The sequence below is a fragment of the Oryctolagus cuniculus genome, chromosome 9 (genome assembly GCF_051225735.1).
Source record: "Oryctolagus cuniculus isolate XC-2025 breed Fujian yellow rabbit chromosome 9, ASM5122573v1, whole genome shotgun sequence".
Lineage (NCBI taxonomy): Eukaryota > Metazoa > Chordata > Mammalia > Lagomorpha > Leporidae > Oryctolagus > Oryctolagus cuniculus.
This window is the reverse complement of record NC_142875.1, coordinates 92,356,598-92,374,170: the sequence shown is the minus strand read 5'-3', so window position 1 is coordinate 92,374,170 and position 17,573 is coordinate 92,356,598. Positions and strand designations below refer to the sequence as shown.

The 17,573-nt window shown below is 41.9% G+C and overlaps 1 protein-coding gene and 1 long non-coding RNA gene across 32 annotated transcripts in view; one reads left to right on the top strand and one right to left on the bottom strand.

Annotated features, from left to right (window-relative positions):
- Positions 1-17,573, top strand: part of ZDHHC20 (zDHHC palmitoyltransferase 20) — an 82,787-nt gene that overhangs the window by 41,967 nt on the left and 23,247 nt on the right. For all 31 annotated transcript variants that reach the window (XR_011378908.2, XR_011378909.2, XR_016213388.1 and 28 more), the window contains 4 exons: positions 2,736-2,856; positions 10,351-10,420; positions 11,912-11,944; positions 12,563-12,683. Coding sequence is in view for 21 of the 31 variants with exons in the window: in XM_070049150.2 (XP_069905251.2) it covers positions 2,736-2,856; positions 10,351-10,420; positions 11,912-11,944; positions 12,563-12,683 (345 nt within the window). In the remaining 10 variants the exon portion in view is untranslated. The remainder of the gene's footprint in view (positions 1-2,735; positions 2,857-10,350; positions 10,421-11,911; positions 11,945-12,562; positions 12,684-17,573) is intronic.
- On the bottom strand, positions 16,366-17,006 carry LOC149124665 (uncharacterized). The gene is made up of 2 exons (XR_016213392.1): positions 16,863-17,006; positions 16,366-16,606 (listed from the first exon to the last, which is right to left on the bottom strand). It is a non-coding gene; the product is annotated as an uncharacterized LOC149124665 (long non-coding RNA).

The following is a 17,573-nucleotide window of genomic DNA, read 5'->3' as shown; positions in this document are numbered from 1 at the left end:
TCCCAGGCACATTGGAAGGGAGCTGGATCAGAAGTGGAGCATCCAGGACCTGAACCAGTGCTCATATGGGATGCCAGTGCTGCAGGCGGAGACTAAACCTATTATGCTACAGCACCAGCCCCATAAGCTTGATTCTTAAGGAAAAACAATGATGTTGAGTAAAAGTATCAAAATAAAGATAAAGGAAGTTGGGGTGCTCCTGAATGCTAGGAATAAGACAGCCCAAGGAAATCTGTTGAGATTTTACAAGGAAACTGTAAAGTTTGATGAGAAATTCTCCTATCCAAATACATACTTAGCATCATAGCATGTGATTTTTATACTTTACTATGAATGTTTCAGAGACATATCAGGCAAGAACTTTCTAAAGTAAAGTTTCTTTTGAAAGAAAATGAGGGGCTGGCGCTGTGGTGTAGCCACCACCTGCAGTGCCAGGATCCCATATGGGCACCAGTTCGAGTCACGACTGCTCCACTTCAAATCCAGCTCTCTGCTATGGCCTGGGAAAGCAGTAGAAGATAGCCCAAGTCCTTGGGCCCCTGCACCCATGAGGGAGACCTAGAAGAAGCTCCTGGCTCCTGCCTTCAAATTGGCCCAGCACCAGACATTGCAGCTATTTGGGGGGAGTGAACCAGCTGATGGAAGACCTCTCTCTCTCTCTCTCTCTCTCTCTCTCTAACTCTGCCTTTCAAATAAATAAATCTTTAAAAAGGTATTTCTTCCCTCTGAAAATATTAAAGAGAGGGTGGATAGGTCAGAAATGTCTGAAGAACCTCTCTCTGTGATGGGAGGTTATGCAAGTGACCTCCACAGTGTTTGTCATTTTGACCTTTAGGTTGTGTGAATCTGTTCTGACTTCTTTCTGTCCTGTTCATGTGATTGCAGGAGCCAGGTGAGCTGATCTAAATAGACTCTTATACTTACTAAAGTATAGTGTTTATCCACTTAGAGTAGCAGTCTTTAAAAAGCCAGAGCACTTATTCTACATTGGCAGTATAGAAAAAAAACATACTAGAGTAAAACCCAGAAGGACCTGTATTTTACTGTGAACTCTGCTAATAATTCTGCAACTGTGGAAAATTCCCAGGGCCCTCTCAAGCTATACACCATGCTATAGCCTCATTTATATCAGAACAGACTACATGGTGAAGCTAATACATTTAACAGTGATGGGGCAGCAAGAGGAGGGGATTTGAATTAGCAGGTAGACCACACTAAAATACTCTTAAATATATATAAAATATAAAAATATAAAATTCAGAGTCCAGCACTGTGGCATAATAGGCTAAGCTTCCACCTGCTATGCCAGCATCCTGTATGGGTACTGGTTGTAGGCCCGGCTGCTCCTCTTCCAATCCAGCTCTCTGCTGTGGCCTGAAAAAACAGTAGAAGATGGTCCAAGTGCCTGGGCCCCTGCATCCATGTGAGAGACCGGGAAGAAACTCTGGCCTCAATTCTACCCGGCTTTGGCCATTGCGGCCATCTGGGGAGAGAACCAGCAGGTGGAAGACCTTTCTATCTATCTCTCCCTCTCTCTGTAACTTCTATAAATAAATAAAAAATTTTTTTTGATTTATTTATTTGAAAGTCAGAGTTACAGAGAGGCATAGGCAGAGAGAGAGAGGAAGAGAGAGGACTTCCATCCTCTCGTTCACTCTCCAGATAGCCACAAGGGCCGGAGCTGTGCCAATTCGAAGTCAGGAGCCAGGAGCTTCTTCCGGGTCTCCCACATGGGTGCAGGGACCCAAGGACTTGGGCCATCTTCTGCTGCTTTCCCAGGCCATAGGTGAGCTCTGGATAAGAAGAGGAGCAGCCAGGACTTGAACCAGTGCCCATATGGGATATTGGCACTGCAGGCGGTGGCTTTACCCACTATGCCACAGTGCAGGCCCCTAGCCTAATAGAAATTTAAAGTTCTTGGCTACCTGAAATGCAGACATAAAACTGAGCGCCTTTGAGATGATGGGATGTCATAGGAAAAGAATAGCAGCTAAACAATTACATGATAGAAAAATGCTATCAAAATGCACTGGAGGCTAGCCACACAGTAAGAACAAATACTAAGGTATGAAACAAGTCTATAGAGGAATCTCTCCTTGAAGAAAGGAAAATGTGCATATCTTGACAATCTTTGATAGTTCTGGAGAAAGTATCCCTACAGGTTAGCTTTCCTAAAGCCTAAAAATGATCAAAGAATGACTTGTTCTGTCATTGACATATTTGACCAGAAGATACTGGGACCCCATTACCTTGACTTAGCCTGTTCTCCAAAGGAAGCAAGTCTTTCAACATTCTTCCAAAAATTGAAAGATTTTTGGTAACAACTTTTAAACAAAAATATTTTTACTAATAGAAAATGTATATTAAACCTTTTTTTCTTTTAGAGGAATTTAATTTTAACTATTAAAAATAAAGATGCAAAAATACTTAATTCATGTCTTTGCTATTATTAGTATAGATGGCAAATATTTTTTAATGTGTCAAAGGTACATGCTTTTGGTTAAAATGTATTTGATTTACTTCTTAAAGAAATTTGAAGTCAAATTTTGCCTTAGTAAAGCAAAATAGGGTTTTTTTTTTATTTTTTGTTTTCAATAGCAGTTTTTCTTTTTTTTTTTTTTTTTTAACTTTTGTTTAATGAATATACGTTTCCAAAGTCAATAGCAGTTTTTCTAAGAATTATAGTTAACATCATGGCATTTAAAAATTTTTAATAGTTCTCTCTCCTTTCATAGTTCTACTTGTCAAATTCTGAAAAGGAACGTTATGAAAAGGAATTCAGCCAAGAAAGACAACAAGAAATTTTGAGACGGGTAGCAAGAGATTTACCTATCTATACAACATCAGCTTCAAGAAGTAAGAAAGAAATTTTAAACTTTCCTTTCCAAAGGATTTTTAAAATAGATTTATTCCTGCCAATATATGTTTCCATGGTTTGACTGTTAAATGGATACTATGATTGCCATAAATAGCTTCAAGAACAAAATTTTCTGTTTTCTGTGTCTTCTATAGTGTTTCAGATACACATGTATAAATAAAATCATAATTTGTTTAAGAGTCAATTTAATATAAACTTTTCCTTTGCTTATTTTTTTTCCTCAACCATTAAGGCTAAAAATTTCAGTTGCTCTTCTTAGTAAACCATCAGTTGGAAATTTTAGTTTGAATTTGAATATGATATGTCATCACCAAAGTAATAAAATCAAGACTTTGCTCAGCAGAGGAGAAGTAAAAGACACAATGGGGAGGAAATTTGTTCAGAGCTATAAAGCTATTATTCTGAGAGCTAGCGTGGTGTTCCTTCCTGTAGCACTGCCCTCATTGACCTAAAAACTGTTAACATCAGCTTCCTTTCCTTAGGTTTTATCCTTGTGATGGGGAACAGCCTATGAGTGACCAACCTAGTCATTTAAGTATAAGAAATTGTTTTCACATGTGTATTGTAAACCTAACTAATTGGTTCAAATAACAAAATCATCACAGCGTAACAATTAGTCTGTTTTAATTGCTTTGTACGCTTGAAATTTAAACTTCACAACAACTGTGTAAGGAAGATACTGTAGTCACAAGGTTAAGTACCTTGGTCAAGGTCATACAGGTCATATGTGGGAAAACAGGGATTTAAATCCAGGTGCTCCAACTCAGCACCCATTGGGCTTCTCAGCTTCAGATAGAAATAGAAGGAGCTTTGCCTTTGTGTGGTCGTGTACAAATTGGGACTGCAGAAAAATTGAAGTGTCCGTAAGCTTCAGGAGGAGGGGGTCTTTGACTTTTAATTTTAATGCAGTTATAATACTGTCTTTTTGCATAATTAATATACTAAGATATAGAACAAAAACGTTATTTTTGATCAAACCCCAGCTTTTCCAATGCTAGTGCGGTGCAAGTCACTTAAATTTTCTAAGCCTTAGTTTCCTCACTTCAAAAGGAGGATACTATCTACATCTCTGAGTTAGTGGAAGCATTAAATTAAACAATACACATAAAGCACTTGGTGCAGATTTTGGCATGTAATAATAAATTTCCAGTACATTCATTTACAGTAAATGATCACTAATTTAAAATAATTTTCATTTAAAATAATTCTTTTTAATTATTAGTAATTGCAGTTCTGTAGATTAGGTGTGTTTAACTCAAGGTCCAAGATTTATGGGCCTCTGGGATATGGTACAGAATACGGGACACATGTCATTTTCAGAGCAACTCATTCATAGCAGATACATCTGATTTTCAGAGCAGTGCATGTTCTTTAGAAAGTAAAGAACCAAGTAAGTGCCACTTGAAACCCTGGAATCCAAGTACCAATTCAAGTCCTTGCTGCTCCACTTTTTTTTTTTTTAAGATTTATTTATTTATTTGAAAGTCAGAGTTACACAGATAGGAGAGGTCTTCCATCCACTGGTTCATTCCCCAGTTGGCCGCAACAGCCGGAGATGTGCCGATCCAAAGCCAGGAGCTAGGAGCTTCTTCTGGTTTCCCACGCAGGTGCAGGGGCCCAACGACCTGAGCCATCTTCTGCTGCTTTCCTAGGCCATAGCAGAAAACCGGATCAGAAGTGGAGCAGCTGGGACTCGAACCAGTACCCATATGGGATGCTAGCACTGCAGGTGGCAGCTTTACCCACTATGCCATAGTGCCCCCCCCCCCCTTTTTTAGACTTATTTGTTTATTTGGAAGGCAGTTACAGAGAGAAAAGGAGATACAGAGAGAGATCATCCATCTGCTGTTTCACTCTCCGAATGTCTGTAACGGCCAGAAGTGAGCCAGGCCAAAGCCAGGAGCCAGGAGCTTCATCCAGGTCTTCCACATGGTTGTAGGGGCCCAAGTACTTGGGCCATCTTCCACTGCTTTCCCAGGCACATTACCTGCTGCTCCACTTCTGAGCAGGCTCCCTGCTAATGTGCTTGGGAAGGAAGGATGGCCCAAGTACTTAGACCCTTGCCACCCCCTGGGAGCCTCAGGGTATCAGGCTTCTGACTTCTGCCAGGACCAGCCTTAACTTTGTGGCCATTGGGGGAATAAATCAGCAGATCTACTCTGTCTCTCCCTCCCTCTCTCTGTCACTCTGCCTGTCAAATAAATAAATCTTTAAAAATAATAATAACAAAGGAGCCACTGATGTGAAAACGTGACTCTTGAAGCTTCCTTACTTGTCAGTGATTATAGTGACTTCTCTCTGATTTGTTTAATGCTATCAAGTATCACAGCAGATTGTGCTCTAAGTACTTTATCTGTGCGTATTTGACCTTTGTAACAACTCTGAGAGAAGTATTGCACTTGTGCCCATTGTAGAGAATGCGGCACAATGAGGTGGCCACGTCTGGGATTCCTCCTTCTCTCTGACTCCCACGAGGAGCCTGAGCTCCTGTGTGCCGTTTTATACTGCATTCCCACTGCTTAGAATTCCAAACTGCGTGCGAGTTTCTCTCTCTCTCTCTCTCTTTTTTTTTTTTTTACTACAAAAGTAATACCTGTTTATTCTTTCAAAACTGAAGTTACAGAAATACATATATGGGCATACATTGGGCCTTTCACACATCAGGATTAGTAGAAGATAATGGAGCTGTCTTCACTCTGGGAACTTGAGAGCTAGAGTACAGGCATGGAAGAGACTTTGCACTGAGTTGTGCTTTTTTGGAACCATGTGGACGTTTGTTATTAAGAAAGCAAAATGAGTCCTTCTAAACCTTCTCCTGACTGCAGTCTGGATCCCACTGTCTTGAGTTTTGCCCCACTGTTTTCCTCATTGATTCTGTGCTCTACATTGTGCTAAGTCCCTGCCCTTCCCCACCTTTTTAATGTCTTCTCTCTCTGTTAGATTATTGCCTCCTCCCAAAGTCCAGTTTAAAGTTCTCAGTCAACATTTTTTTTTTTTTTTAAAGATTTATTAGTTAACAGAGAGAGAGAGAGAGGAGACATCTCCCATCTGCTGGTTCACTCCCCAGATGGCTGCAACAGCCAGCACTGGGCCAGGCCAAAGCCAGAAGTTTCATCAGGGTCTCCCACATGGGTGGCAGGGACCAAACATTTGGCTGTCTTTCTCTGCTTTTGCCAGGCCATTAGCAGGGAGTTGGATGGAGCAGCTAGGACACAAACCAGCACCCATTTAGGATGGTGGTGTCCCTGGCAGCTGTATCACCTGCTACATCACAATGCCAGCTCCCAACATCTATCTTTTTTAAACCTATTTCTGTTTGCTTTCACAAGAAATGATTTTTCATTTTTTTATAACCATAACATCATACAGCTTTTTAAAAAATGTATTCATAAGGTAGAGAGAGAGACACCGATCTTCCATCCACTGGTTCACTCCCTGAATGCCCACAATAGCCCAGAGAGGGCCAGGCCACAGCCAGGAGCCTGGAAGCTAATCCAGGTCTCCCACTGGTGGCAGGGACCCAACTACTTGAACCATCACCTGTTGTCTGCCAGGATGCATGTTAGCAGGAAGCTGGAATCAGTAGCAGAGTCAGGACTTGGACCCAGGCACTCATATATGGGACGTTAGCATATGGGATCCCAAATGGCATCTTAACTGCTGTGCCAAATGGCTGCCCCAAGAAATGGTCTTTAAAGTCTACTCTGAACTTCACAAATCCTTACCTTGCAGATCACAAATCACTGCTACATAGTTATTTATGTTCTCTCTCTCACCTTCTGACTTTATTCTAAGCCCCTAATGGTCAGGAATTTCTCCCATGGTTCTTACAAAGTATCTCACTAAATAGGTGTTCAATGAATCTTTTCCTAGGTGTGCTCCATGATAGCTGTGGATATATTTTCTTTTTAAAAAAATATTTATTTGAAAGGAAAGTTACAGAGAGAGGAGGGAGGGATAGGGAAGGAGGGGGAAAGAGAGAGAGAGAGAAAGATCTTTTTTACCCCCCAAATGGCTGCAACAGCTAGGGCTGAGCCAGACCACAGTCAGGAGCATGGAACTCAGCCGGGTCTCCTTCATGAGTGGCAGGGGCGCAAGCACTCAGGCCATCTTCCGCTGCTTTCCCAGGCATGTTAGCAGGGAGCTAGATCAGAAATGAAGCCGCTGTTACTCAAACCTCTCTTAGATGGGGTACCAGTGTCACAAGTGGCAGCTTAACCAGGTGTGCCACAGCGCCGGCCCCTGTGGTACATTTTGAAATCTTCCTGGTTTTCTCTCTTTGACTGATTTTCCCCATCTTAAAGTATGACTTAATTTTTATCAGACATAATAGCAAAATAATGATAAAATAAGTATTATTAATAGTAGTACTGTCATAATGATTATAGTTAATTCGTTGAGAATCTTGTCGCTCCCCCTCTTCGTGGAGGAACGACACTAAGCCCTGCCTAGGCTTCATATCCGAGTCACGGCACCATTATGTCGCTCCCCCTCTTCGTGGAGGAACGACACAGGACCCTGCGCTGTTCTTTCGTCTGCTCGGCCCTCCCCGGGTTTGCTGCTGGTTCTTCCCGGGTTGGCTACTATCCCTTCCACCTCCGTGGAAGGGCAGTTCCCCCTGGCCACATTCCCCACTTCCGCAGGGGAGCGGCACACCGCCGGCCGGTTCTCTCGGGGGCTGCACGGGTTCCCTTCAGCTAGATGTTCCCCATAGATGTTCCTGGTGCATGCCGTCTCTCTCCTCCTTTATAGTCCTCCTCCGCCAATCCCAACTCGGCTGCCCACACGCCGAGTACGCTGCTCTCCTCCAATCAGGAGCAAGTCCTACAGTTAATTGGTTGAACTGGAGGCAGCTGTGCGGAAGCTGTTTACTTCTCTCCCAGCGCCATATTGTGGGAGAGCAGATGCATAGAATAAGTCTTAATTCCAGTAACAGTCTAGTCCGAGCTGCTCCCCACAGATCCCCCTTTCTTTTTATTTTTTTTGGCGTTGATACGCGCCTGTCTTCGGTGTCCCGCAGCACACACTCTGCTCTACTTGCTAGAGTTGCCACAGGCTCTTACAAGTCCTATCCATCAGGCAAACCGAATCCGGGTCCTCTCTTCGCCATGTTGTGAGGAGGTTTTTAGGCGCTGATGCGTGCCTGTGTTCGGTGCCCTGCAGCGCATGCTCTGCTCTGCCTGCAGGGGACTTACAAGACCTATCAGGCAAACCGAATCCAAGCCTTCTCATTGCCTTATTGTGGGGGAGACTTATTAGTGTTGGTTCGTGCCTATCTTCGGTGACCTGCAGCTCATAAGCTGCGAGCTGCCCGCAGGTGCTCATCGCCTCACTTGATTAGGCAGACCGAATCCAAGCCTTCTAATTGGCATGTTGAGGGGAGGCCTTATTTTTCTCTATTTCTCTATCTCCGGGCATTTCTATTTCTCCCATTTTACTTCTGTCTGCCAACATTCCTATTTCTCTTTTACTTCTAAACTTCTGTTTCTCTTATCCCCGCAGCTTTCCGGCACCTCGCCCCGCCGGCGGGTTCCCGGCTCTGCGCCGCTTCAGCCCGCGCGCCTCTCTCATCTACGCAGCTTCCCGGCTTTGCGCGGCTCGGCTTCGCGCGCTCCGCGGTCTCCACGCTTAACCCTTTCGCGTCTGAACCACGGCCTACGCCAGCGTTCCCTATCTATTCACGCCCCGTGCTCTCTCTGCACGCGGTGGCTTCCGCGAGTAACACAGTGTAGCTTGCGTCTCCACCACTAGCATTCAATCCAAGTTCCCCGGGCTAGCCTGGCGAATTCAACCCAGCGTACGTCTCCGCCCCACGGTTTGGCTTCCCGTCCTTTGCTCCCCGGGCTAATCAGACGGATCCCAACCAGGCTCACGTTTCAGCTTCTAGTTTCAACTTTTCGCCCCCTATTCCCGGGCTAACTTGAGAACCCCAAAGTGGCTTTCGTGTCCGCCTTGGCCTGCCCCCCGCGGCTTCAATTTCCCTAACATTTTTCTCTACCCGGTATGTTTCCCCAAGCTTTCCTCCAACGATATTCCTCCCTCATTTCTCCTGGCCTCTCCCCACAGTCCGCGTCCGAGTCTGTTTGTTCTAGCTTTCACTTTCGCTTTCGACCTTAGAGATTTCTCCCAGCTTCCCCCCGTAGTCCGTATCTGAGTCTATGCCTAGGCTTTCAATAGCTTCTTCCGGCTCCTTTTTCGTCCGGCTTTTCCCTAGGCTGTTTGCTAGTCTCTCCCTCCGGTATTTTCCCAGTTCTTCCCGTTTCTTCCCTCCTAAGTTTCATATCCGTCCTAGGTTTCCTATCCGAGCTAGGTTTCCTATCCGTCCTAGGTTTCCTATCCGAGTCACGGCACCATTATGTCGCTCCCCCTCTTCGTGGAGGAACGACACAAAGCCCTGCCTAGGCTTCATATCCGAGTCACGGCACCATTATGTCGCTCCCCCTCTTCGTGGAGGAACGACACTAAACCCTGCCTAGGCTTCCTATCCGAGTCACGGCACCATTATGTCGCTCCCCCTCTTCGTGGAGGAACGACACTGAACCCTGCCTAGGCTTCCTATCCGAGTCACGGCACCATTATGTCGCTCCCCGTCTTCGTGGAGGAACGACACAGGACCCTGCGCTGTTCTTTTGTCTGCTCGGCCCTCCCCGGGTTTGCTGCTGGTTCTTCCCGGGTTGGCTGCCGTCCCTTCCACCTCCGTGGAAGGGCAGTTCCCCCTGCCACATTCCCCACTTCCGCGAGGGAGCGGCACACTGCCGGCCGGCTCTCTGGGGGGCTGCACAGGTGTTCCTTCAGCTAGATGTTCCCCATAGATGTTCCTGGTGCATGCCGTCTCTCTCCTCCTTTATAGTCCTCCTCCGCCAATCCCAACTCGGCTGCCCACACGCCGAGTACGCTGCTCTCCTCCAATCAGGAGCAAGTCCTACAGTTAATTGGTTGAACTGGAGGCAGCTGTGCGGAAGCTGTTTACTTCTCTCCCAGCGCCATATTGTGGGAGAGCAGATGCATAGAATAAGTCTTAATTCCAGTAACAGTCTAGTCCGAGCTGCTCCCCACAAATCTGATGTCCCAGATTTGGTTTTAATACAATAACATTTCCACTTGATATACTTTTATTAACAGATTAGGAAATTAATGCTCTTACAGAGTAGTTCATTGTCCAAATCTCACAAGCTGGTAAGGACTTGTGCCATCTTGTACTGCTTTGCCAGGCCATAGCAGAGAGCTGGATCGGAAGTGGAGCAGCAGGGACTGAAACGGGTGCCCATATGGGATGCCAGCACTGCAGACAGTGGCTTTACCCTCTACACCACAGCACCGGCCCCTCATCTATCTCTTAACATTTTGATTGACAAGCTCTCTGGTGTATTTTGATATTATTTTAAAATTATTAGTTGTTAGTTTCCTAGAGTTGTTTATTTTTAAAAATCAAGTTTTATAGTCAACATCTTCCTTTGACTCCTTTCCTGTAGCTATCAGATACTGTGAAAAGTGTCAGCTGATTAAACCTGACCGGGCACATCACTGCTCAGCCTGTGACACGTAAGTGCTCCTCACTCATTTGTTTTCATCTAAACCTCGCACTGGAGATTAGTGACAAGAGAATGAAAGGGGAAGGAACATTTAATCAAAAACACATCATTTTCCCTCATTATTTGCTATGCATACAGTGCTAACAAAAATATTTATGTAAAGTAGAATATTCCCAGAAGTAATCTTTGATGATAACAGTTTCTCTACCAGTTTATAGAATTTTAACTTTAAATATACTTTCTATGTTTATGCTTAAACATGAGAGTACTTCAAAAAATTTGTGGAAAAAATGGCATTAAAAATGTTCATTTTGATTTTTAAAATGTTTTGGAATCCATGCAATAATTTTTCATAGTATGTATTTTCCATGAACTTTTTGAAGATGCCCTATTTATAATTTTTAAAAGATTTATTCATTTATTTGAAAGGCTGAATTACACAGAGACAGAGGCAGAGAGAATGAGAGGTCTTCGACCCATTGATTCACTCCCCAGATGTTCACAACATCAGGAGCTGAGCAGATCTGATACCAGAAGCCAGGAGCTTCTTCTAGGTCTCCCATGTGGGTGCAGGAGCCCCAGCACTTAGGCCATCTTCCACTGCTTTCCCTGGCCATAGCAGAGCTGGATTGGAAGAGGAGCAGCTAGGATGGTGCCATTGGGGATGCTGGTGCTGCAGGCAGTGGCTTTACCTGCTAAGCCACAGCACTGGCCTCTTTCTTGTTATTATTAATGCTTATAGTTAAAACCCAAAAATCCACTAAAGTATTTATCTTCAGTTACCATTTGTGAGTTTTCTCAGAAAAATTTGAAGGAGTATAGCATTCCTACCTGTGTGAGAAGGTCATGAGTGTGTTCAAAGATCTTTGCTTTGTGAATCTTTGATTTGTGAATTTGATTTCTGGTTAGACAGGCTGCTTGACTGCTGAGTGTTAGCCCTCTAATTTGTCACATTATTTGAGGTGATTTGTGGTCTAACTTTATACAAATGTAGAATACATATAATAGTAGGGAGGCAAATTTTGGGTTTGCTTTTGTTCCTTATTATAAAAATGCAGTTCTTACCCATAGGATAAAATATTAAAAATAAGCTCATTAGTGTTAGTATTTTGACATAGTTGCTTCTAGTTGTATTTTCATGACTTGCACATGTTTAAAATAGCATAAGGATCACATCTGTATTATATTGCACCTCTTTCAGCCAGTTTGTAAGCTGGTCCTATCTAATGTGCCCCAGTATTGCCCATCAAATCTGAGAATTAAAGTCATTGGATACAGTCCAAGACAACTGGAAATTCTCAGTTGAATTCCCAGTGTGAAAAATCATAACCTCTGAGATACTTGTGGAAATACCAGAAATTATCCCTAACCTGATGTTTCTGGTCTGGCTCTCTGAAATACAGTATGAAAGGGGAAATTTTAAGTCAAACAAAAATATGTGGAAAATTAGTATTAGGAAGCTTTTTCTGCATGAATTTTCTTATGCTTATTTGTTTCTTAGATGTATTCTTAAGATGGATCATCACTGTCCTTGGTATGTATAAAATAAAATTCATGTATAAGGGATGGAAAGGTGGGAAGGAGAGAATTTAGAGTGTTTTATCTCAATGTTCCTAAATTTTAAAGGTTGATTTAATTACTTATAGGTATTAAGATTGATCTGCTTATATACATATATATGTATGTATAGAAGAGTATTTATATTAAATATTTTCCTTTAAAAATGTCTTCTGATATTATTAACCTTAATAGCAGTGTATTAAGTATTAACACTAAAATTCCAAAGTTCTTTATAGAATTTATTAAAAACACACATGCACAGTTAAGACACTACTCCCTATTTCCTAAATGACCTACTTCCAAGTAATAATGATAAAAGTTTTCTGATTTGTTTTCTTTTTCTATTATGGTTTAAAAAAACATAAATTTTAACATTTTAACCATTTCTGAATATACAGTTCAATAGTGTTAAGTATATTTACACTGCTGTGTAAATCTCCAGAACTTTTTCCTCTTATAAAACTGAAACTGTTCTCATTAAACAACTCCCCTTACCCCTCCCACCAGCCCTTGGCAACTCTCATCTGCTTTCTATGTCTGTGAATTTGTAATTTTTCTTATTTTTATAGTGTGACTTTCTTTATTCTTCTAGGGTGAATAACTGTGTGGGATTTTCTAATTACAAATTCTTCATGCTGTTTTTATTGTATTCCTTATTATATTGCCTTTTTGTGGCTACAACGGTTTTAGAGTACTTTATTAAATTTTGGACGGTAAGTCTTTTTCTACTTAAACATGTATTTGAGACTTTTTCTTAAGATGTTTATATTCCTAAAGAATTACTTGATTCTTTGTTACAAGTAGATATACTTTAAAAAAAAAATTGTTTATTTGAAAGGCAGAATTACAGAGAGAGAGGGAGAGACAACTAGAGGGAGATCTTCCATCTGCTACTTATTCCCCAAATGGCTGCAATGTCTGGGGCTGGGCCAGGCTGAAGCCCGGAGCCTGGAACTCTCCCCAGGTCTCCCAGGTGGGCCATCTGCTGCTGCTTTTCCAGGCGCATTAGCAGGGAGCTGGCATCGCAGGCCACTGCTTAACCTGCTATGCCACAACGCCGGCTCAAGTGGATATACTTTACTTCTGCTAGTGAGAGTTTATGGATCAGAGAGCAGACAGCTACATTTACCTTCAGATACACATTTAGGTGTAAGTTAATGTATATTAAACAAAAGTGGAAGTTTTCGTAGTGGCCCGTTATTTTCAGCCACACCCAAATAACAACGTCAGTTTTAAGACAGGAATTACTCTTGGAGTTGCTGCGTCTTACTGCAGTTTACAGTAGTGACAGTGAGATCCACAGCCCCATGCAACCATTAATCTACCTCCTGACTATAAAATTTACAGCATTGTTTGTTTTTTTAAGACTGACTTATTTATTTGAAGGTCAGAGTTAGAGAGGAAGAGACAGATTTTCCACCTGCTGGTATACTCCCCAGATGGCTGAAATGTCCGGGGCTGAGGCAGGCCGAAGTCAGGATCCTCATCTAGGTCTCCCTCTGGGTGTCGGGGCCCAAGCATGGGCCATCTTCTGCTGCTTTTCCCAGGCCATTAGCAGAGAGCTGTATCGAAAGTGGAGCAACTCAGCCATGAACCGGTACTTATACGGGATGCCGGCATCACAGGTGGTGGCTTTACCTGCTGTGCCACAACACTAAAGCATTGTTTTTCATGTTTAGTAATTGAAAAAAAAAATCAAATGTCTTATTAACAAGGGACTAAATTATTATTTTACACACACACACACACAGAAGACTACAGTGTTGCTTAAGAAAGAATAAGGAAGTCCTTTATGACAAATAATGTGAAGTGATCTTTGAGATGTGTTACATGTAAAAGAAATAAGGCACGAAAGAATGCTTACAGCATGCTTCAATTTCTACAGAAAAATAACACAAATATATAGTTGTATATGTCTTCTCTGGAAGAATGCATTAAAAAATCACTGACAGTATTTGCTTCTAAGAAGGACAATTACAGAGACATGCTTTTCACCATTACCTGTTAAATTTTGTATACCATGTACAAATAGTAATCCATTAAAATTAGATATTCGGTTTAATTTTTTATTTTTTACTATGGAAATATATAAATTTAATATGTAAATATATAGAAGAAACTACCAGAGGCCCTGAAAGTTAACTGCCACTCAGGGGTCGGGCAGAGAACTGCTATTTTTCTTTAATTGCTTTTTGGCATTGTTTGATTTTACTCGTGCATTTTAAAATAAAACTATCTCCATTAAAATTCTCTGCCTTTCAAAATATTATTCATCCCATATCTGATTTCCATCCCATCCCTGTCAGCCTCCTTAAATGTAGCTGTTGTCCTTCGGTGCCACTTTCTTGCTTCTCTGTAATGTGTTTCTGGGTGCTTACGTGTCCCCGTGTCCCCTTGTCCCCTTGTGGCTTTCACAGTCTCTTTAGCCCTAGCTCTTGACACTGTCCAAGCCTTTGTGCTCAGTTACCATTTGCTATTTATTGAACCATCAGACATGAAGGCATCATAAAAATCAGCATTTCTCAAACCAACCTCATTATCTTCTCTGTCCATTGTTCATCCCGTGTTTATCTGATTTAATGAGAACAAAATCTATGCTAACCTCTCAGCTGCCAGGCTAGAAAAGTTAATTTCATCTTTGAGCAAATGTTATTCCCTTAATTCCCTTAGTCTAAAATCAGGGTTGCATATTACCAAAAAAAATAGTAGCCTCTTTATATTTAAAAATTATTTTATTCCCTAAGGTCTAAGTTCCATGAGGGCAAGGATTACTATCTCTTCTGTCCCTTGATGTATCCCAAGCACCTAGAAAACGCCTGGCTCACAGTAGGTTTTGACTGTATGCTGAGTGAAGGAATAGGCCACGGTCAAGATATGTAAACATTTGTTTTTTGTTCTCTCATTTTTAAAATTTGGAGTAATATTTGTCTCTGGATTGATGTGAAGATTAGTGTTAATATGTGATACATAGAAAGCATTCAGTATATGTTTTTGATTTTGTTTTTCCCAATTCACTGTGCTTTAAATCATTCCTACTCCTAATCACAAACATGGTTTAGACTGTCTGTCTCCTACATCCCTGTCTTTATCCTTTCCCTTTCTGAAGTTCAGAGCTTGTTAACTTATGAGAAAAATCTAATTTATTTTGCCTATCCTTAAGTGTATGCTCATTAACCACTAACTTGTCTTTTGTATGAACTTCCTGTTTGTGTTCTTTGCCCTTTTTTTCTAGTAGACTTTTGTATTTACATATGAGACCTATTCTTATATTAACAGTACTAATATTCATTCTGGACTTTGGTGTGTGTGAGGGTTTCTTTAAAAAAAAAAAAAAAGGATTTATTTATTATTTGAAAGTCGGAGTTACAGAGAGAGAGAGATCTTCCATCCGCTGGTCCACTCCCCAAATGGCTGCAAGGGCTGGGGCTTGGGCCAAGCCGAAGTCAGGAGTCAAGAGCTTCTTCCTGGTCTTCCACGTGGGTACAGGCCCCAGACAATTGGGGTATCTTCTGCTGCTTTCCTAGACAGATTAACAGAAAGCTGGATTGGAAGAGGGCAGCCAGGACTCAAGCCTGTACCCATATAGGATGCCAGCACTGCAGATGGTGGCTTAACCTGTTGTACCACAGTGCTGGCCTCATTAGGGTTTCTTAAAAAGAACATAGGAATTGCTAACCATAGAAGAAATGATCAATGAATTAGACTTCACTAAAATTTAAGAGCTTTGGGGCAAGAGTTTAGCATGGTGGTTAAGTCACTGCTTGGGATGCCTGTGTCCTATGTCAGAGTCACTGGGTTCTAGTCTCAGCTCCACTTCCCATCCAACTTCCTGCCAATAGGCATCCTGGGAGACAGTAGAGAATGTAAGTATCTGGGTCCTTGCCACCTATGTGGGAGACCCAGATTGAATTCTGGGCTTCTGGCTTCTCCCGGGCCCAGCCCTGGTTATTGCTGACATTTGGGGAGTGATCCAGAGAATGGAAGATTAATCTGTATTTCTCACTCTTTCTGTCTGTCTGCCTTTCAAATAAATAATTTCTAAATTATGAGTGTTAATAAAAAGTCAACTTTTAGAATGAAAGGTAAGCTACAAATTGGAAAAAGATATTTGCAATGCACATAGGACTCATGCAGAGTACATGAGAAATACCTAAATATATTAAGCCTTTTTCTGAAGTGGGTTGCAAGCATGTTTTCTGTATTTGTTTTTTGTGTATTCTAACCCTGTTTTGTTTTGTTCTGTTTTTATGTAACCAAAGTTTAAATGTTTAAAGCAGTTATTTTTATTTATGGGTCTATTCAGTGTAAAGTTATTAAATACTCATCCATGTTTCCTTCTGATACTTTTGTTTTCATCTTTGCATTTAAATCATTGATTTTGAAGGACATATTATGTTGGCTTTTTTAAAAGATTTATTTATTTATTTGAAAGAGTTACACAGAGAGGAGAGGCAGAATGAGAGAGAGAGAGAGAGAGGTCTTCCATCCAGTGGTTCACTCCCCAATTGGCTGCAACAGCCGGAGCTGCGCCGATCCGAAATCAGGAGCCAGGAGCTTCTTCCGGGTCTCCCACGCAGGTGCAGGGGCCCAAGGGCTTGGGCCATCTTCTACTGCTTTCCCAGGCCATAGCAGACAGCTGGATCAGAAGTGAAGCAGCCGAGCCTCAAACCGGTGCCCATATGGGATGCCAACGCTTCAGGCCAGGGTGTTAACCTGCTGGCGCTGGCCCCAGACATGTTATGTTGTTAAAAAGTACTTTCATATTTACTCTTTCTAAAAACCCTATGAAGATGTTTAAAAATGTAGGTCTTAATATTATTATTCAGGTAATAAATGGTGAAGCCGACAGATCAGAGGATATAGTTCCACTGAAAAGATAGTGTGCTACTCACAGGCCCCAAAGAAGGGAGCACATGGTGACAGGAAGCGCTGGGGTCAAGTTCTGGAGGTGGAAGGAGCGAAGGCCAGAGCAGTACTGTGCAGGGAGGCAGGGTAAACAGTCGCACTGGCCAGCTTGAGTAACTTCAGCAGGCTCTAGAGTACAGAAAGGCAGAGTTTAATTTTAGGTCTGTCTGTTCCAACACCTACATATTTACCACTGTAACTTGCCATTCATATAGTTACAGTTGGGAAAAACATAATTAAAGACCTGCATCATCAAGCACAGTTATATTTCCAGGAAGTATCTAATACATGTCAGAAGGATATTTACTTTTAAAAACTCACTAGGTTTTTAAAGTTGGGGTATTTAATACCAGGTGTTAACTTTTTAAGGTTCATCATGAGTAAGACTAGTAAAGTTGAATTTATCTTCTTCCTTCATGCCACAAATATTTATTTTGTACTTGTGCCATACAGTATCTAGGGACTTAAGATATACAATATGTATCTGATGGGGACAAAAAAAAAAAACTGTATAGATTTCAAAAATTTTTTGCACCAAAATAAACTTGTCTTTTAATTCCATTTTCCACATTTTTTTTTTTTTGAGATTTATTTTATTTATTTGAAAGGCTAGGTTTCAGGGCACTGTGGCCTAGCGAGTAAAGCTGCTGCCTGCATTGCCAGCATCCCATATGGGCACTGGTTTGAGTCCCGGCTCC